This window comes from Anomalospiza imberbis, chromosome 14 (genome assembly GCF_031753505.1).
Source record: "Anomalospiza imberbis isolate Cuckoo-Finch-1a 21T00152 chromosome 14, ASM3175350v1, whole genome shotgun sequence".
In the NCBI taxonomy this organism is placed as follows: Eukaryota; Metazoa; Chordata; class Aves; order Passeriformes; family Viduidae; genus Anomalospiza; species Anomalospiza imberbis.
In genome coordinates this window covers 12296298-12317589 of record NC_089694.1, presented here as the reverse complement: position 1 = coordinate 12317589, position 21292 = coordinate 12296298, and the positions used below count along the sequence as shown (strand labels likewise).

The following is a 21292-nucleotide window of genomic DNA, read 5'->3' as shown; positions in this document are numbered from 1 at the left end:
TCCCCTTTTGAGTGGGAAGTTAAACTAAACTCTTTCCAAGGTCCCTTCTATTTGCATTCCCCTGGTTTTCTAATCCATATAGCAAGGTTGTACTAACTGGGACAGAGAAAAAGGCTTGTCCTGAACTGTGAACAAGACAATTCCCCCAGACACATAAGACAAAGACATGCCTGATCTGTACCTGCTTATCTCACCTACATAACCAGCCTAAATAGATCCACTGGGAAGCCAGATTTTACAATAAACACCAGACTGCATGGTCTCATAACAAAAACTACATTTTCTTCAATAATTCTGTAGCTCCTACTCCATTCAAACATGCAACATGTAAAAGCCTCACTAAACAGAAATTCATATCATCAGTTCTTAACAGTCATAACTCATTAACTGCTATAGCACAGTAATTTTGCTGTTCTAATATTCCATGATACACAACCACAGAATCAACAAGAGAATTTAGTTAGTGAAGAAAAAACTGTACAAGTTTTGTTTGCAGTACATCAGTTTAAAGCACACTTCACATTGCTAACACAGAACAAACATCTCATCATGACTGATGAGCTCATCACATTTTTTTGGTCTTATTTCTGTTTTAAACCATTAACAGCAGAGGATTCAGCAGCCTAAACTACAAGAACTACGCTGAAGAACTTGCTGCTGTAAGATGATGCCTGAACTGATGTCTGGAACAGTCATAATGTGCTTTAGATATTCTCATCAGGGCAATCTGCCTTCTATACATGATAGAAATTCAAGGTTAAAAGCACATTGCTTTTTTTTTTAAAATTCACAAAATAGTTATGGTTTTAGTAGAACTTGAATATAGGATGGGATGTTCAGAGGATCCAGGCCCACTTTCCAGACACCTCTTCCAGAATTTCTGCCTGAGATGAGCACTAATTCCCATGAAGCCTTTGGAAGTCTTGGCTTGATGTCTTCTCAGCTACCTCAGAATGACTCATCTACATGCAATTATAGCAGCTGCTATGTAGCCTGAAAGAGTAATAGTTACACTGATACCTGTTGAGAACAGTGACTGCTTCTGCATCATCCTTACAAGTGAGCAACTTCTCCATGTTGTATTCCAGCACTGCAAGGCCCAGCTGCAAGATTGCCTTTATTCCATCATAGAAGAAACAGTCCACCACATTGACTGCACTTTCAATTGGCAGCACACTGATAAAAAGGGTAAGGAACCAGGAGAGAGAGACCGAGGAGAAAAAAGTCATGTCCGTCATGTGGTCTGTCAACTGAGGCAGGTGAACCTTGATGAGCTCCTCAAACACTGCCTGATCTACCAAGGCACCTGCAGGGAAAGGATAACAAAACCACCACCCAAATCTTAACACAGAGAAGCACACTTCTCAGAGCACTAACCAGAAACAAAGTTCCTGTCCTAGTGCAGCTTTGTTGTACAAGCACACACAGGCCCAGCTGCAGGGAACCATTGGCTCCTTCCCCCGTGCTGGAAGCTGTGCTCTCCATGCCTGGGGCCAGAGCCTTGGGCATGCTCAAAGTGTGCTGGCACTTCGGTGAGTAGATGGCTGCTTCCAGTGACTCTCCTGACAGCCAGTACCCTCCCTCTGCAACAAGAGAGAAACTTCACACCCCATTTGCTTCTAACATATACATCTGTAAGAACTGCATATGAGATCAAAGTCCAGGTCTGGACCTGCAGTAACTCCTTTTCCTTTATCTAAACTGGCTAAGTTTCAAATAAATAGTAGGAATTGCAGTTATAATTCCAAAGGAACAGTGTAATAGTCTAACTGACTATTTCTGAATAGTTATGCCTAGAATACTGACAATATCTGAAAATCACATCCATGCCTATTTTAAGGAGCATCATGGGATGTTCTCCATTTTCTACTCCACAATACCGAAGCAAATGCAATGGTTTCTCTCCACTGGTCAGTCTTCAGCTCATTCCTTATATTTGTTCTTAATGAATAACCATTGACATTCAATATAGGTAGACACTCAATTCAAGATAGATAAAAAAGCAGATGGATGTTACCAATGATTCGGCGATTGAAATAATCGGGGAGCATCCTTTCACACACAGCAACCAAAAGCCAGAATGCTTCCTCCTCTTTAGCATACAGCAGAAGCACTGATGTCAGAATATTCATTGCCTGCAACATTCAAACAGGAAAGGAAACATTTAAGAGAAAAGATGATGAAAACACAACTGGTATTATTTCTTAGAATTTGTATTTCTGAAAGCACTTTACAGCACATTTTAAAAGTGCTGGGATAACCTACAGCCATATCCAGGACAAGAGTTTTACTTCTATGTTATTAAATACAGAACAGAGTATCTAAAGTACATAAAAATATTTTCAAGTGCCATATATCTTGTTAGAATGCAAATTCATATATGAAATGGACATGACAGAATTTACAAACTAATCCAAGTACAATGTAAAAACTCATTTTACACAATGGCATGAAATAAGCAAAGTAAGTGAATCACTAAGCAAGAAACTATTCCACAGTTCTGTGACAGATTTTATGAGGTGCTACTATATTACCATCATGAGCTAATATTTCAACAACTAACACTAAGACTCTCAAAACTGGTATACCTGACAATATCCAATTTGTGGATTCCTGAATGCATAAGCTGTAAGAACTCTCCTGAGGGCAGAAATTCCTGTGTCACTTTGAAAAGCAGGATGTTCAGGTAAGGAGCGACGTAAATCTCGCTCAATTTCATCAGTAGCCAAAGTGCATGTTCCTAAGGACTTCTCCACCAACTCAGCATAATAACCAGGGTTGGATGCCATATCATTTACAGCACCTGCCAATACATTGCATTGCACGGTATTAGAGGACAACAGTGAAGCAGTAATTTGACTGTTTGCAATTTGTATAAAAATTCTGGTGACTAGTGAAGTACCTCATGAATTTCCAGATATTACTGAAGTAATGTGTCAGGGTAATTCTACTGAAATTAATGGAAACACTCAGCAATGAACATTGCCAATGATGACTCCCAAAATGAACCAGTTATGCTTGTTATGCAATACCTGAGAAGAGCAGCCAGAGTTCTCCTCTTAATGCCTCTGGGATGCCTCTTACAACTAGGTCTCGAGTCTTCTTTGTTCGAAACATACTGACCCCATGGCCCCGTTCCGCAAACAGGATGTTCCACAATTGTTCCTTCATCTTTTCTTTCAACTACCAAAAGCAGAAGATAACAAGCATTAAGCATACTGGTAGATTCTCCTCAGGTTTCAGAGAACAAAAATAAATTTTGCTCCCAGTTCTATTCATATAAACTGGAAACTGCAGCGTTGGAATCCATATTGATGTGTGAAATGAGTGCTGAAGCAAATCAGAGCAAGATCCAGCCTATGCAGAGCACAAATTTAGCATAAAATGCCATCTCATACATGACCTACTGTTCTTTAAAGTATGTTTATACAAGATGAGACAGAAGGTAGATCTAATCCAGTATCCCATCTGACAGAAACCAAAACTGCCACAGCACAGGAAGGTCAAACAGACATTTCTGTGTAGCAAAGCAATTGCTGATGGTGTGCTCCAGCTCATGTGAGGCTCTAGGGCTGAGACAGGGTCAATGTCACCACTACAATTTCTGAGCATGCAGCACTAAGATTTAACATTGTTAAAGCAGTTAAAGGTACTGAAAAGAAAATCACTTCTGTTTAACATAATATAAAAAGCAGGATTTAAAAATCTGGATTCCCTTTTGTCCTGCCCAAAGGGTATTTGTTTTCTGGTATTTCTAATATAAAACATTTCACATTGTAATTTACTCAGTTCTGCTGATAGACTTATTTTGAAATAAAACCTGTCTTCTTTCACATACTATGGAAAAGCAAAAGTTGGATGATCTGCTGCAAAAACAGCTATATAAATATTCTTCAGAGCCTAACTTTGCTAGACAGTGCTGCAGAAGAAGGAAACAAGGAGGAAGTTAAATCAATTTCTTAGAACATTCTCCTTGCTCCCAGAGACTTTGTAGTGACTTTCTATCTTGAAAATTCAGACAGAAATGCAACATGTTCACTATCATAAAACAAACAGCCAACTCTTCCCTGAGGGGTGGAAGAGCAGGAAAAACTAACTCCATGAAGATAAGACATATCATTATTAAACAAGATTAGCAGAAAATTGAATGGAGCTATGAAGAAGCACCCTGTGGACTCCAAATATAGAAAATGCAGATGAAAGAAGACTGGCAAAGCCCCTGAGGAAATCAGCAGCCTGGCTGGAATTCATTTTGATATACTTCACTCCTTTCCAATTCAATTCCAAAAACTGTTGGCCATTTTATCCCTTACCATTTTAGAGTCAAGGTTCTCAGCATCCTGAGGATGGTAGACAGTCATAAGTGCTTCTGTACTGACAGTTTTGCTGTTATCTCTCTGGCCCATCTTTGATTGTCCTGCACCAAAATCCTTTGCACTGTCAGTGGCAGAACCAGCTGCAATCTTGAAAAAAAAAATTAACAGTGGTTCTTATAAATAACAAACAATCCTCCAAGAAACAGCACTGATACCAGACCATTATTGCTCATTACATTAAGTTACAGGTGCCAGATACAGACTTCTAAAATAAATGATAAACAGCAGTCCCTGCTCTGCATAGGGCTTTCAGGAGGCTGCACTTGAGGGGAAAAAGCCATCTCTCAAGCAAAAAAACTAAATTATGAAAGAACAAATATTCATAATGAGAATTGAGAATAGGAGGATAAGGAGGTCTGACCATCCATTGCCACCAAAAAAAAAACTCATTCATACAGTGAACTGTATAGAAAACCTGAGAGCACTTAAAAACCAGCATAACAGCTGGAGCTGTTTTTCAAAACCTGATGAAAAACAAGGTAAAGGAACCCAAATGGGAATGCATTCACAGTAGCACCATTGTCCAACTCATTCTCTTTCACATGGGCTGAGTTATTTATTTTTCTAAATCTTAAAACCAAGAGGTTTGTGACCTATTGCTATTAACAAATTCTAAGAAATTAGAATTTCCAGAGCAGTTACCTCAGTACTTATGATGTGCTGTGGACTTGCAGTTGCATTGCATTTCATTCTGAGCTTTGCCACAAGCAGTCCAAAATCTCTCACCTCTGTGAAACGAAAAGCTGTTTTCCCTTTGGTACTAATGCTGACTCCTCTGTTGGCTGGATCTGCTGTATCCACCCCTGTGACCTATGGAACCAAGGACATATAAATTAAGCAAGGAATTTTACCTGCTTACTTATAAAAAAGAAAACGTGTTAAGAATTCATATGTAAATGAAACAGTGTATGAAACACACAAGCAGACTAGGTAACACAAGTCACAAGTTGAAAGCTCAACTGCCTGTAGCTATTTTAGCAAAAGGCACTAAGTATTATACAACAGATTTTTAACAGAGTACCAGAAATCTTCAAAAAGGTTTTCTCAGCTGTGAGTGCTCAGCTTATTTGAAAACTTTGTCTCCTTCTACCCACTGAAGCAATTTCTTTTTTTCTTGCCATCCAAAAGCAGAGAAAACATTACTTTTATAAGTAATCAAATGAAACAAGTTTTGCAGACTGAATTTCCACTGAGAATACTCTTTCAAAACAGCTGTCATAACACATGACAGCTAGAGTTGACTTTAATTGCCATGATGGAACACTTACAGACTAGAGCAGTTAAAACAGTTTAATCATGCAAGTTCAAGTGTGACAATCATGAGAATCTAGACTGGCTGGCATTGCTGATGTATTCATGTTGTTAAAGGTAAAGAATGGAAAACCACTGAGCACACTGTTATAGGTAAAGAAGGAAAGACCACTGAAATGAGGTAACTGCAGTCCTGCAAAACAAATAGTGAGGGTCTGACAGTGCAGAAGAATAAATTTAGAGCCAGCTCCTTTGACACAGCCTCTTATGTTATGGAAGTCTCTATTGTTTGCAGCACTATTTAGAGGTAATCAAATAAATTGTTTTGTGTAGGTGGGGAACACCAAGTGTACTGCTGAGATTAGTACAGCTCACCCCCTGTGTCAGGTGTCTTATGTTAGTGTGTACACAGAGCATGTAAAGCAATTACAGAGCAATTGTAGAACCTGGCTTATTTGTAGGCTACTGTAAAATGTATCTGGTGTTGATAAAAAGCTTTCAACACTGGACAACTGAAATGTGGCAATGTCCCAGATCACATGAAGTCAAGACAGAAATGAAGAGGGTTGGTTTGTTTTTTTTTTCCCCAGAAGTTATTCTGCAGTATACTATAGTACTCTATTGAAATTCCAGAGCTGTGCCCTTTGCTATATGGTCTTAATTCTGTCCTTATAGACTGTTGAGATTATCAGCTGTAATGGCATTACTACTTGCTCAACAACTGGATTTTCCTAGACTTTTGAACAGACAGCACTGCTACTTCTGCAAAAAACTGCACTACTGAGTAAGAAACACAGCAGCATGATTACTGATCTTCAAAGTCCTCTACCCACTACAGTTCTTTACTTCTTACCTTGAGAATGTCTCATTAACTCACCTACAAGTACTCAGAAAAAGCTTTTTATTTTAACTAACAAAAAGTATTAAAAATTTGGATTCTGTACCAAGCTACAGAAATAAGAGTAAATAGAAAATGGAAAGAAGACAGAGAAACAAGTCTGAAACATGAAAGCGGTTCCAGAAACCTACAAACAGAATTCCTACATGTAGTATCCAGGGTAGGGGGAAATACCTGACATCACATAAAATAAGGAGATTCTAATGAAAATCTGCTAAACTGGCATTAAACTTCACAAGTGCAAAACTGCTGGTATAAGTGAGTCTGATTTGTAGTTTGTATTACCTCTCTCAATGGAATGATTACACTGCACAGGCTGCCATCCTGGCTAGCAAAGCAGATGTAGTTTTCTGAAATGCACATTTTCCCATGGGTGTTATAATGACTGAAAGGAACCCATAAAAAGCACTCATGAACTTCCTTCAAGGACTCTTCTTTAGGTAGCCTGAAGAATGCACTAAAATGCTTACTGTGGGCATGGCTCTCCAGGCCTCTGGAATAAAAACATAACACATTGGCAGGAAAAATAAAGGAAAAATTAAGTAAGTTTAAATGTCTTTGCAAATACAAAAGTCAAAAAATCTTGGGAAAAGACAGTCAAATACCATGCTCTGCTCTCCCATAATCTATGTTCTCAATTTGGAGGGTTCAATGTTTTTCTTGAAGAGGCAACAAAGGGCAGGACCACACCTACCTGTACATCCACTTAACAAAATATTTAAATATGTCACTAAACAAGACCAGATTCAATAATGTTCTTACACAGTGGAGCACGACAGGGCCTACAGGTAGTGCAGAAAAGATATTAATAGCATTATGTGCTCTGTCTCTCCAGAATAATCCATTTAAAACTAGAACAAGTTTTGGATTGACAGAGGGTTAATTAGCTAGAAACGTAGCACGTGTTGTAAACATCTGCCAGGGGCTAATTTTTCACAGATAACTGCAGCCAGATACAGTATTTTAGTTGTAGAGCAGCATCTCTTTCCAGCATTGCTACCAAACTGAGGAATCAAAGGAAAAGGAAGGACCTTAACCATTAAGTTACTGGTATTCATGTCTTTCCCACCACCCAAAATAATGCTGTACCTCAGGAAAGCCATGTCTATTAAATGGTTTCTTCCCTACCTTATCCTTCCTCATCAGATATCTCTGGAGACACTGTAGCTCTAATCTGAATTTTCTAATCCTAAATGCTGCAAGAACACCTTTTCAAAATTCAAACTAATATAAACCTTTTAGTTGGAAAACCAGCACTGAAGATTTGATCACCTCCTGCCTTCATACAGACTTTGGATCCTTACAAGTAACAACAAGTTACAATGGCTCACATGGCTTTGGTCCAACATTTTAATGAGACATTTGCTTAAGAAAATATCAGCTTTGCTAATATTTACAATCACCTTGAGATAAGGATTCTCTTCTTCTTTTGCCTAAACAAATACTGGGCCCAGAACAGATAAACTATAAGCAGTGCATTACCTCTTGGTGATCTGCAGAGGGTCGTGAAGGACTGGATCATTCTCAAATGTCTCCTTGTCAAAAAGTCTTCTAACTGCATAGTTTGCCAGCTGCTCCATGAGAAGGAATGTTTCACTAATGTGCAAAAACATGGAAAAATAATGATCTTCTCCATGGGAGCACACATGAATGCTCTCTGTCAGAATCACATTGGTAGTTTTCTCAAGTTTTGATATTTCATCCCAGGAGATAATAAGTTTTACTGAAAATAAAAGGGTAAGGACATGTGAGTCACTTCTCAATATCTGCCTGTATTAAAGTACTAAAAAAGAAATGCAGTAGTAGCATCTCTAATAAAGTATAATTAAACAACATAGTCAAATGATAACGCACTTGGAAAGGACTACAAGCTAATAAACACAAAATGCATTCTCTTCGTATTTCCTAAAAATTAATTCCATTGGAAAGAATTTCATAGAAAAACATTAAAACAAAGACCGTGTATGACAACACAAGTTGACATCACCTTTTCTAAGCTCTTATGTGAAACTGCAAACACGAAACAAACACCATCATACAAGTCAAACCCCTTCAACAGGTCACCAATAGGGCTTCTTAAATTAAATCCATCATGTATTGGCATGTAGAGGAACTGTGTCCTGTAGCCATGGCATTTCTCAATACAGATCAAAATCAGCTTTGAAAGAATCCTATTTTCTGTATGTTTTCCACTTTTCACATAAATACAGTTATAGTACACACTATTAGAGACCTTTGTTTGGGCATTTCAAACTAATGTTACACAGGGAAAAAGAGTTATGTGCAGTTATCACCAGTGTGTAGTGCACCCATGTAAAATATTAAGCCTGTGTGTGAAGAAATAACTGTAATCCTCATAGAGTTAATATTGCAACATGAACTAAAGATGACGGACAACTTTTAGCTACAGGTAACTTCTGGAAGTCTGCCTTCTCTCTGAAGCTTGAATTAAGGAAGCATAATAATGGATATTGAGTAGTATGTTACACAAATGTATGCATTTCCATAAATTATGTTGCTCATAATTTTCCATAAATTATGTTGCTCTTCTGCTCATCTCTGTTGACATTTGCTCACATGGTAAAATAGCTTCCTTAGCACACAGGAAGAATTCCTCCTAATCTGAAAGATGATCAATGAAGCATGAAGGGACACAGCTCAGCATCAAGGCTTACTTACTTTCTGCTCCAAGTAAAAACGAGTAGAAGCTAAGGAAGTTGGTACTAAGATACAGCCATCCTTGACAGGGCACTCTGCCCTTCCAGTAACTGCACGAGTAGTAGGTAATCAACTTCTCCTGCTCTGGTAATCCAAAACACTTCTCAAACTTCATAAGACCTTCACGAAACTTCTCAGGATCATCTTCTCTTACAAAAGAATCTTTTCCCTCTTCAGCAATCAAACCCTACAACAAAAAATCACATTATTTTATGCATGTGTCCATGTGGGTGGTTGTCATATATGCACCTGCATGCACACAGCACAGTTCCTGTTCTCCCAACAGGAGAGTAAGTTTTAGAAGGGGAAGTAGAGTCTGAGGATCAAATCATAGGTCACAAATAAAATGTGCTGTTCCAGACTCATCCACCAAGTCTCTGACACAGCTTAGGCAAGACACACATTCCTGTGTCTCCTCTTCTGAAACAGACATATTTTCTTCACTTAATCCCAAGAGTACCTGAGAGCAAATATAGAGAAAAAAAAAATAGACCATATGCTTCCCAGGCACTGTTAAACTTACTGTGGAATAATTTATCAACAGTCTTAGACCACTATCTAAAGGTATTTGATGTGTCATTTATTAAGTGGAGTTTATGTCCAACAATCTTACTTAGTTGTGGGGCAGAGACGGAACAGTGGCACATGTTGAAGTGAAAAGTCACATACTACTCAATCAGAATAGGCAGCATTACAATGCTGTCCTGGAATATTCTACAGAGAATGTATAATTTGTGTACAGTTAAAGGAAAAAGAATACTTAGCCATTCCCAATTATGCCTGTTACTTACTCTTATCTTTCCTTGGACAAAGCTCGTAATGTCTTCATTTGAATCAAATACTGATAAAGTCTTCATAACATTGTGTTCTAACCACTCCCAATGTTCTGTTATTTCTTCTCTGCTGGATCCTGTTGAAAAAGAAAGTATTACTTTAAATTAGGACAGACTTCAATCATTTCACCAAAACTATTCATCAAGAGAATACTTAGCAAATTCCTAAGTCACAGAGCAATTTAGATACACAAGTCAAAATCACAAGTCTTAAATTTCTTGTTACTTATTGTGAACACTGAAAACATATTCAGTGTACATGAAACATATGCACTGCTCTGTTTTTATCTTTCAAGTCCTTTATGCAGCTCTATTTCTGGCCATTAAATCCAAAAGCATCTCAGCTTTGTCAACATTATGTGGCTCAGTGCTGAAACCTGAGTTGGACTGACAGGTCCTTCCTGTCAGCAGCACCTCCCCAACACGGGCAGCACAGCACCACTGCAACACTCCCCGTTTAACAGGCCAGAATGTGGAAAATGTGAGACCAAAACCATGAGGCTCAGCAGGAAATTAAATCTGTGCCTTTGATATCCTCAGCTTTGATCACTGGCCCACAACAGTTTCCAGAGCAGAACTTCAAGACTAAGGCCTGCTGTGCACAATCCCTTACACATGTGAGGATGTAAAGCAAACATCACTGGAACCAGGGAGGCAGCAAGGACTGAGATGTCACAAGTGAAAATGTAGGGTTTCAGCAAATTCAAAACAGAGTCAGTGCTTTAAAGACAGTGACTCCCCATCAGATGCTGGGAGACAGGGAGAGTGAAAGAACTTACATAGGTTTGAATAAAGGCATTCTAGAATATAAATTAATTGGCAGCTTCATCCTCCACAGGAATGCTCACCAATCAAAGCAGGCAGTGCAATCACATACTTTTGATACCCTCAAGAACACACCTTGAACAACTGCTTTTTTCTCAGCTCGCTTTATAAAGGGTAATTAACCAATGTTCATTGGACTCCATGGAATTAAAGTGGCCTTGTGAATGAATAGAAATTGCTCTAAATATAGTTAAATAGTCAGGCTGCATTACACTGGGTGGATTTGCAGCAACACTTAAATTATATGAAGAGTAATTAACATAGCAATTACATTGCAAAAGTAATTCTTTTTCTCAGACTACACATGTAGGCCAATTATTTGAGTCACGATGTGAATCAGAGGCAAAGAGGTCACCCAGAAATAATGAAACTTTTTTTGTAATTGCTTAAATGGTTTAAGAGCACTGTTCCAGACCCTTAATATGTAATACCAGGAACAAAGTGTCATCCCTTCAATTTCTTCACAGAAGAAACAATCTAACACAATTAGGACAATTATGTTATGTAGCTTTCTGTTGTAAAGCATATATATGCAGCACAGAACCTATATAAATTCAGTCCTAAAATGAAGATTACCCTTTGTGTTTTCCCAAGGCCTGACCTGATGGCACTAGAATTCCCCAGAGTACACTTCCAACATACATATTAAAGTACTTTTTTGATAGCCTGTCACCAGGTCTGACTTCTTCAGAAGTGGCCCTGAAATGTTATTTATTGTCAATTCACAAACTGTTCAAATTCTTTAAGGGTGCCCTTTTAAAGTGACATGCAATTACATTAAATTAAAGCTACAAGAACAAATCTGTATTTACTTTTCCATTCCATACTGATTAATAACACAACATGAGAAAGAGACAGAACTTATACTAAAAGGGAAACAGACACAAGGAAGAATTCAGCTCTGACCATGACTGTGAACTTGCATGTTTTAACATGCAGAGACAAAGTAAACAAAAATATTAGGATAAGCATCTACTGTTACTCCTACCTACAGCACACTTTGGAATAAGCTGATCCTGGGAGTCCATCCTGAACTGCGTCAAGTTATCCTTGCACCTCACAAAAGAAAAGACTGTGCCTCTGTCACTGTAACAGTGCCCAAAGGCATTGGTACCTGAAGGGCTCCTGCAGATAGCAGGCAACCAGAAGGTGCAATAGGAAGAGTCCATGGATCTATTCTGAAAACTGGAACCACACTCTGCTGTCAAGCTCAGGCTTGCAGATGCCTTTTAACCATTTAGAGGTCATGAGAATGAGTAACGATGTGAGAGGATTAAGCCAAAAATGGATGCCATACTTTGCACCCTCCTTTGCAGACTGTGGACCTGGCTGGCTCCCAGAGCACGGTACGTACCGCACGCGATGGACCAGTAGACCTGGGAGTCGGGGGTCTGATGCAGGATGCGGAACGGGGCGACTTTCGACGTAGAGTCCAACACGGCATCCAACGTTCCCACAAGGAGACCTGTTGTGTCCAAGAAAACGTACACAGCACAGTGAAACTCCAGTTTTGAAACACACACTCCCCTTTGATTTGTTTCTTGGGGAAGAGGAATGCTGCCCAAGTAAGGACTAATGACCTCTGAGAAAATAAGAAGCACAATTGAGAAGAACACAAAGTATTCCCAGAGGAACTTCTTTGGGATGTGATATTTTGATCCAGTAAAAGCCACCAGGCACAAAATGAGGGTGAAGAAGTTTCTTGAGATGGCCCCTGAGAAAGTGATAGCCATGCAGAATGTGAAACCATAGCACAACCAGACTATAACAAGGCAGTCCAGCCTTCAGTGAGCACAACCAGTAATTGAACTACCTCTTAATTAGTAATTTATTGTTGTTCTGTTTTCCAGGCACAGGAAAGAGCCCTTCAAGACCATAATTGGCTGTCACCTCCCTGCCACTAAGTATTGAATTAGCTCCCATTAAATAGAGTTCAGATGAAAATATACTAATTTCACTAAAAAGACAAATTTCATCTCTCCAGAACCAGGACAAAAACGTTGACTGGGAAAATGAGGGTGCATTTCCTAATGACTCAAGATCATTCTCTCTCACTGTGCAGTAATAAAGATATTAGCCCAGATATCTTAACTGATCCTTTAAAATCTAAAAATCAGGAAGTTCTAAAAGAAGAAAAATCAATACTGAAGAAACAATTGAAACTTTTGGTTCCTGATGCACCAAAAAATCTTTTCTTGTTACAACAGAAACAAAAATACAATCAACAGGATCTTATGCTTCTTTCCTGCATTTCCTATGTTTGCATCCTTCTAACATGGCCACAGAAACAGAAAATTCAACTGAATCAAAGTTACCAAAGCAATCACACTGGGCTCTTAGTCTCCTACAGAAGAACAGAAAAATAAGAGATGAGATTACCCAAAAAATCATGATGCAATTACTCAAAGAGCTGTTGTAAAGTCTGTTTCAGAAATCTGTTGATATCATGGATGCAAAGCATCCCCAATAAATGCCAGTAGAGAGCTGGAATACAAAACTAACACAGCCCTTATAGAATCTTTATATCTTTACAGAACCTTCCCTGTTTAACGGAAAATTATTCTTTTATTTTGGTTTTTAATGTTCTGTAGAAGCACTAGATTTAGACAACTTCAAATGCATCCCTCAAAAGTTATTTTGGAATTTTTAGGTTGGCTGCTTTGGTACTTTGGGTTTTACTTTCTTTCCATTAACACCCTCCCAAATTCTGAAAAATAGAAATTGTGAAAGAATAAAAGGAAACAAAATAAAGCAGAATTTATAAGTCTAGATGCTCATCCTCAAAGCATGGTTTTCTTGAGGATACACTTTCAGCACAGAGCCTGTCGGACTACCTCACTGTGGCTATTCAAGTTTCAAATGTTTTTGCTTCTCCTCAAAAACACAGAAGTAAATAATTACAACAAACCACAAAACCAACAACAAGAAAAACAAAACAAACCCAACAACCAGAGCAGTACATTACATCTCTGGTCTTCTCTGCAATTAACAGATTGTAAATTGCTGTTGGAAAGTAGAATTATTTTGTAGTTCCTGACTGAAGATAGACATTGAATAAGTAACAAATTTATGTCTGTTTAAGCAGCTTTTGCTTACTGAATGAGTCATGACACTGAGCTGATCTCAAAGATGGCTTTGCTTCAGCAAACATTGCATTATTTCATTCACAAATCTCCTAATAACATTTTCTGTTATAATATACAGTACAAGGACATTATTCACAATTTATAAAGCTAACTCTGCTTGAGTCAATGGTTACCACAGTGCACTAGAAAGCAGCACTCCTCAAAATGCCATCACAGCTCCTGTCTCCTTGGAAGGTCATCAGATTTTAGACACAATGAACTGTACCAGGTGAGTATCCATCACCTCAGCATTGCCACAAGTCATGAATGGGATGCAGACTACAGGTTTGAGCCTAAGGCAATAAACAGCCCCTCAGTACAGTACAAACTAATTCCATGGCTATGGACACTGCCATAACTGTGAGGAACAAGCAGAGGCTCACTCATCTTCTCATCCTAGTCCTGAAAGTCCTCCACGAGCTGCCAATGTTTGGAATACTGCATTATTGGTCAGGGTTGCTATACCCTCCAGTTCATGTGTGTTTCTCCCCAGGCACTCCCTTGGATTGCTATTTCCCAATGGGAACCAAGGGACAACTTACAGAGGGTCCCCTACTTTCATCTCTGCTTAAAACTAGAGTTTTTCCTGGGAATTCCACCTAATCATCTACCTATTCTGCCCAGAGAACGACTTCAGCTGTATCTATGAAAAGTGATGCACATTTATATGGAAAAAAGGCTCTGATTTTAGAAAACATTTTCAGTTTCATAGCTGCCTGAGTAAAACTACTGGGAAATACCCTAGATGCTTCAGTAAATAGCGTAAAATACCCTAGAATCCAAAATAAAGGACAAGGATTCAGAATAGCTTGGTATAGATGTGTCATTCCCAAGATGTCTCTAAAATACTTGGTTAGAAAAATATCAACATTAGCTCAGAGACATGCCACAAAACATCACCATTGAATTTTGCTATTTTGCTCTTAGTTGTACCAACTTAGGGCACGTACCAACTGACAGTACATACTAACATCTGCCCAGCATTTTGCCATGTGGGGTCAACACAACTTTGTCCTTCTATATTTATTTCACCAAGTACACCAACAGAATACTAATATTGGTGCTTTTTTTTTGGCCCTTTTCAAACCACAATCCCCATGATCTTCTGGAATAGCAGCAGTTACAGCTTTTTTATTTCTAAGGATCTACTTTATTTATAGCAATTTGACTACTTCCTATCCTTTGTGGTACTAGTGTAATGCAAACAATATCAGTTTCCCTTTACTGATGAAAAATCAGAAACAAAGAAAAGATGCTTCTGTCTTTTTTTAAAAGAGCACTATTCTTTTGAAGTAAATTTAGCACAGGCCTGGTCTCTCCTCTAAGGCATAACAGTGCCTTTGAGGTCAACAATTAATTATATTAAAATTGGATCAGACAGACTCCTGATTTGCTCCATTCAAAGTGTTAAGGAACATAAAATATTTAAGAATGTAAGAGTTTCTTACAAACAGAAATGTTCTATTAGCACCACACAGGGCAGCCCCATTGCAGCAAGGATTTTGGAAAGCATATATGGTCTACATATTGACCAATATAACAGCATATTGGTCTACAACCGAGTTCTCACTTTTAGTTTATTTATATCATCATAAAAAAAAAGAGTTTCTGGAAAATACTGTAAAAGCTCTTAATGAGTGGCAAAAACTACAGAAAGTGACATCCTGCATCTACACCCAATTCCATTCCAGCAAAAACTGCTCCCTTTTACAATCTGAAGAATTCACAGCCAATCAGAGCAGAACCAAAGAGGAAAAACCACTGTAAAACAATCAAGTTTGTGATAGAGAGCTGTAGCAGGTTGGCCCTGGCTGGATGTCATGTGCCCACCAAGATGCTCTGCTCCCCAGCAGGACAGAGGGAGAAAAAATACATCAAAAGCCCAGAAATGCAGGTCCACTGGAACCAAAACTACCAACCTAACTTAGCAGACGCTCTGTAACTTCCACTAAGGCTTCTCCAGTGCATTCCCTAAATGCCTCCCATGCAAAACCACGACAAGGATGCAGTATCATGGGAGAAACATAACAGCAAATATTTCTTTACAGTGACAGGATAAAGCTTCTTTCTATAGCAGCAACTACTTTTATAGAGCATTTTGGTTCAATTTTAAAAAAATGACTGAAGCCCCAGCTTTCAATAATATAAACAAAAAAACCCGTCATCGCTGTGTATTTGATTTAAAATACAGGAATACCAACTTGTAAATATTACTCCTTTTCCTACATGCTCAAATTAAGCACAGAACTATTTTCTGGCTTAATTTTATTTTGTAAGTGAACTTGATTTCATGACTAAGAAATTCCAGCTTAAGGAAATACATGGGCTGAGATGGGAATGCTCTAAGATAATTCAGACAAATAACACATCAGTTTAAGCCTTCAGAGCCAAAAGATTTCATCTCCATTTACAATAATTCAGGTGCATTATGGTCAGTGGTTACGACTCAGGTAAGTAAACAGTAACTCAGTAACTCAACATAAACTAAGGTGTGTGTCCAACCTTGCCTCTATGCAGCAAGAAAGATATCCTTAGAAATAGGGAAAATTACAAGTGCAACTCTGAAAAAAAGTATGTATTGGTCTACTTGGTAAGAACAGAAAAAAGTACTGCAGATCACAGTTGCTCTTTGTTTTTCTTTCTAAAAAGCAGTCTGACAGGAACTGGAAAGCACATGCTGGTAATTTTTTCCACCTGTCATCCCCAAATGTAAACATGCGTCTTAAGAGACACAACTAATACTTGAATATTGTTCCTTCTGTCATATGTCAGAGAAGGAAAATTTCTCCACAGGCCACATCCCTGCCCAGCTCCATCTGCCTTTGTCCCAAGCCCCTGTGCATGCAAGCCAGCCAGCAATGGCCCCCTCAACAAGTCACAGCTTTTAAACAGTGGAAATACCAGCAGGGGCCTTTGACAGATTTGGGATGGCAACAATTGCCACAGGAGAGCCAGGACACGGGAGAGTCACAGGTTTTCCCCACCTTTCTAAGCATGGTACAGGGAAGGCTAGTTCCAACCATATATTTATTTCACTGGTAAATTTTCCTCCTCTCACAGTTGCATTTTACTTATCTTTCTCAAGCAGAAAGAGGCAAATTGAAACAGCAGAAGCAGGAAATAAGCAATTGGTTTGTTAAAATTTCAGTTGGAAATTTATGAAAACTTGGTATTTTATGACACCAAATACTCATTTGCATCACTGCTCTCAGCATACCCATCTCCTAATTAGGGTCCTTCCTAAACTAGAACCAAAGCTAGAGCTCTGTGATCAGCATGCTTAATCTCACTAGACCTTAGTTACAGCACATGTATTCACAACTATATTCTTATCCATCCACTCTGGAAAACCTGATCAGCTCTCCCAGAGTGGGTCTACAGGAGACAGAACAACCAGAGAACACGGTCACACGGTTGCATTGTCAGACAACACACTTTGGGACAGCCCGCTGTATGATCAATCACCCAGTGGAGCACCACTCAGAAAGGTTACAGCATCTGTATCCTTTGGGGAGCTCTAAAACAGAGAGTGAAGTGTAAAGCTAAGCAGTACATATCTGCAGGGAGGGAGGCAGGGCTGAGCACAGCCAGCACAAGGTGTTTCTGGACCTTGTCATCTACACAACCAAACTCTGAAGTGTGGTGTGTGCACACAAGCCATAAGAGCTCCCCGTGTCATCTACGAACTGGTCCTGCCCCTGTCAGTCCAGAGGGGTTGTACAAACAAATCCAACTGCAGCCTTCATTCTGTTCCTAGGACAGCACCAGAACTCCCAGCCTTCCTCCAGGTAAGCACCTCAGTTGACATCTATCTTTTGCTCCTTTGTCTGTACCTTTCTCCAGGTACTGGCTGCTTCCTCAAAACTTCCCTCCTTAAAGCCCGTCTTGCCAACTGTAGCCCTGTATTTTTGGGAATCCCGTGTCACGTCCCCATTGGTGCTATTCAAACCCTGCAGCACCACCCATCTTTGTTTTCACTCCTGTCCTGAGGCCTTGTTCCCCTCTTCCCTCATGACTCATCTTGCACTGCTGCCTCCCTCTTTCACTCCTACCTCAGTCCCTCAGTGCTGCCAGTCACCTTGGGCCTCACCAGCTGTAAAACACTCTTCAGGAGAACAGGATTGTACATTTGGGATGATTTCATAACACAGCAGCTGTGCTTTGCTTTTTCCTAAAGAAGTGCTAATTTTCTCAAGTGACATGCAGCAATATCAAATTAATGCTGGCTTATACCTAGGAGGTTTGAATATTTCCAAACCTGCAAACACTAATGTAATTGCATTTTTATGCAACTGTCTTGTTAGTCTTTCTTAATCACAATTTTAATTCAAGAACATCTCACTCCTTTTGTTTCTGTCCAGGGAAAAATGTAACTTGCACAGAAGAATCTGTAAGAATTTACAGGAAAAGTTACAGAAATAAAATGTGCAATGCCACATCAAAAAAAAAAAAGCATACTACAGCAACTATCCCATCAGAGTGTTTTTCCCAAACTGTCAACAACCACAGGAGAGCAGTTACAGAAGCCTCACCTTCACCAAAACACAAAGGGCACTTGGAGGGCCCAGCTGTCTATCCAGCTGTAAGCCTATGAGGAGGTTTTCAAAAGAACAATTTATTCCAGTTCTCACTGTTCCACTTTAATCACAGTCCTTAAATGAATTTTATCATGCAGAAAGTCAACCTTCAGAGCAACTTGGTCTCCTTGGCTTCCAAATACATCAAGGTAGAGAACAGGCCATCAAGCCTGATCCCCACAAGACTTCCAAGCTTGGTTCTAAGCCAAGGCCTGACATTACCTATCTGCTTATAATACTATGATATGCATAGTAAACTGGGATTCTGGGATGATTTCTTTCACACTTTTCATGTGCCCTGACAGTGCTTCAGATGCCAATGAAGAATGATACACCTCCAGCTGCAAGGGCCATTTCTATATCTGAAATTCACCAACCAGAAGTTTGAACCTTGTGGTTTTGTTCAGTAAAATTAATAAACGTTCCCACAAGACAATTATGCCTTATGTTTAACATAGTTTGCTTTAGGATGACACAAATTAGAGAGAGCCTAGAAAAGCTACAGAAATGCAAAACACTTGAGAACCACATCCCACTGAGGAATGACTTTATGCTGATTCCCTGTAGCATTTCTCCTTGACAGGGTCAATGACAGATGCCACCAGTCTATAGAGGAGTCAGTTCTAGTCAGAATAGCTGCCACCATCACAGAGGTCTCAGCAGTAGCTGGGGCCCCTGCAGTGCCTGATGATACAAACAGGCAAGAATTAGAAATAGAAACTCAACTCCATACCTTGAAGTTCTCATGGAATAAAGTTTATTATACGATGGTCAGTTTCCTGTCCCACCCCTCTGTCACTTTCCTGACCCACCACTGCTGATAAGCCCATCAAATCATAGGCTTGCCTTTAAAACAAGCCATCAGAAATGCCTGAGCAGTTCATCTCAAGCAGCCCCAGACGCACGCACAAAAAGGGATTTGGAAATGAGCATTTTTTTCAACAAAGCAAGACAGACCAGTCCTTCTTCAGACGTGTCCACTTGCACCGAGCTGCCCATGAGCTGTGCCGGAGGCTCTTCAGCCCGTGCCGGGGCTGGGCTGTGCTGCCCACAGCTCCCCGGTGACCCGGGCATCCAGAGCGCCAGCCGCCCAACCCTGCCGGTGCCGGTGCCCGTGCCCGTCCCCGCCGGACTCTGCTGCCCCTGGGGCCGCGCTACCCAGGGGAAGGAAGGCGAGAGGAGCCCCGTGAGGAGCCCGGGAAGTGCGGGGCTCCAGAACTCGAGCGGGTCCCCTTCCTGCCCCTCTGGCTGGGAGTCCCGGGGCCGACAGACCCCCGTCCTCCCGCTGCTGCCCTGCCCCGGCCCCACGGGGGCAGTACCTGCCAGCCCGCCTCCGCCCTCCTCGCCATAGCCCCGCCGCCTCTGCAGCACGAAGTACGGGTTGGAGCGCTCCTGCACCCACAGCTTGAGGGCATTTTTCAGCAGCACCTCCTCGGGCTTCAGCCACATCGCGCGGCCCCTCACGGCACAGCGCTTCCACCGCCGTGCCCGCTCCGCGCTGGCAGCTGCGGTGCCAGGCAGGGGAGGGCGGGGCTCCCAAGGCATGCTGGGAGCTGTAGTCCTTGTCGCCAAGGGGCCGCGCTGCGCTGCTGTAATAGGACTACAACTCCCGTCGGCTGTGCGCTCCCCTGCCTCGGGACTACAGCTCCCGTCGGGCCCTGTGCGCCCCGTGCCGCGTGGCGGGGCGGGGCTGCCCCGTTAGCCCCGGCGGCCTGTTCCGCTGCGGGACCCGGGGTCCGGGCCGCGCGGGGTCCGGGCCGCGCGGTGTCCCGGAGCGGGACCCGGGGTCCGGGCCGTGCGGTGTCCCGGAGCGGGACCCGGGGTCCGGGCCGCGCGGTGTCCCGGAGCGGGACCCGGGGTCCGGGCCGTGCGGTGTCCCGGAGCGGGACCCGGGGTCCGGGCCGCGCGGTGTCCCGGAGCGGGACCCGGGCCGTGCGGTGTCCCGGAGCGGGGCCGGGGGTCCGGGCCGCGCGGTGTCCCGGAGCGGGACCCGGGGATCCGGGCCGTGCGGTGTCCCGGAGCGGGACCCGGGGTCCGGGCCGCGCGGTGTCCCGGAGCGGGACCCGGGGTCCGGGCCGTGCGGTGTCCCGGAGCGGGGCCGGGGGTCCGGGCCGTGCGGGGTCCGGGCCGCGCGGTGTCCCGGAGCGGGACCCGGGGTCCGGGCCGCGCGGTGTCCCGGAGCGGGACCGGGGGTCCGGGCCGCGCGGTGTCCCGGAGCGGGGCCGGGGGTCCGGGCCGCGCGGTGTCCCGGAGTGGGGCCGGGGGTCCGGGCCGTGCGGGGTCCGGGCCGCGCGGTGTCCCGGAGCGGGGCCGGGGTCCGAGTCCCGGCTGTGTGCCCCGGGGAGGGCTCTCCGGCCGCTCCCGCACACAGCACCGCACCTCCCCTGCCGCAGGCGGGGCAGAAGCTGCTGTGGCCGCTCTGCCCGTGGCACACGTCCCGTTTTCAGTCCACAGGACAGACAAACGTCACTGGGGACGGCGTTTGGCGCCCAGCTGTGTTTTCCACTGCCGGCGGGGTTTGGGGTGCAGAGACAGGCTGACAAAAAGCACAGAAAAACTTTCAGAGGGCTGGACGCCCCACTGCCTCCTCTGCTCCAGTCTCTGGTGCCGAGAACTTCCCAGAATTGCCGTCTTTTCCCACCTCCATGTAAGATTCACTCCTGCTCCTAACACAATCTCACTCAGTACA

At 42.1% G+C, this 21292-nt stretch overlaps 1 protein-coding gene across 4 annotated transcripts in view; it reads right to left on the bottom strand.

The window, feature by feature from the left end:
- TBC1D8B (TBC1 domain family member 8B) overlaps positions 1–20126 on the bottom strand; it is a 33339-nt gene extending 13213 nt beyond the window's left edge. For 2 of the 4 annotated variants that reach the window (XR_011004127.1, XM_068204945.1), the window contains exons 1-12: positions 19923–20126; positions 12256–12366; positions 10035–10153; positions 9205–9430; positions 8008–8248; positions 6811–7018; positions 5019–5186; positions 4314–4463; positions 3033–3183; positions 2589–2803; positions 2018–2135; positions 1021–1306 (exon numbers count right to left, since the gene is read on the bottom strand). Coding sequence is in view for 3 of the 4 variants with exons in the window: in XM_068204945.1 (XP_068061046.1) it covers positions 1021–1306; positions 2018–2135; positions 2589–2803; positions 3033–3183; positions 4314–4463; positions 5019–5186; positions 6811–7018; positions 8008–8248; positions 9205–9430; positions 10035–10153; positions 12256–12366; positions 19923–20052 (2123 nt within the window). In the remaining variant the exon portion in view is untranslated. The remainder of the gene's footprint in view (positions 1–1020; positions 1307–2017; positions 2136–2588; positions 2804–3032; positions 3184–4313; positions 4464–5018; positions 5187–6810; positions 7019–8007; positions 8249–9204; positions 9431–10034; positions 10154–12255; positions 12367–19922) is intronic. The other 2 variants (XM_068204943.1, XM_068204944.1) reach the window with 2 other exon arrangements.
- Between the last annotated feature and the right edge of the window lie 1166 nt (positions 20127–21292).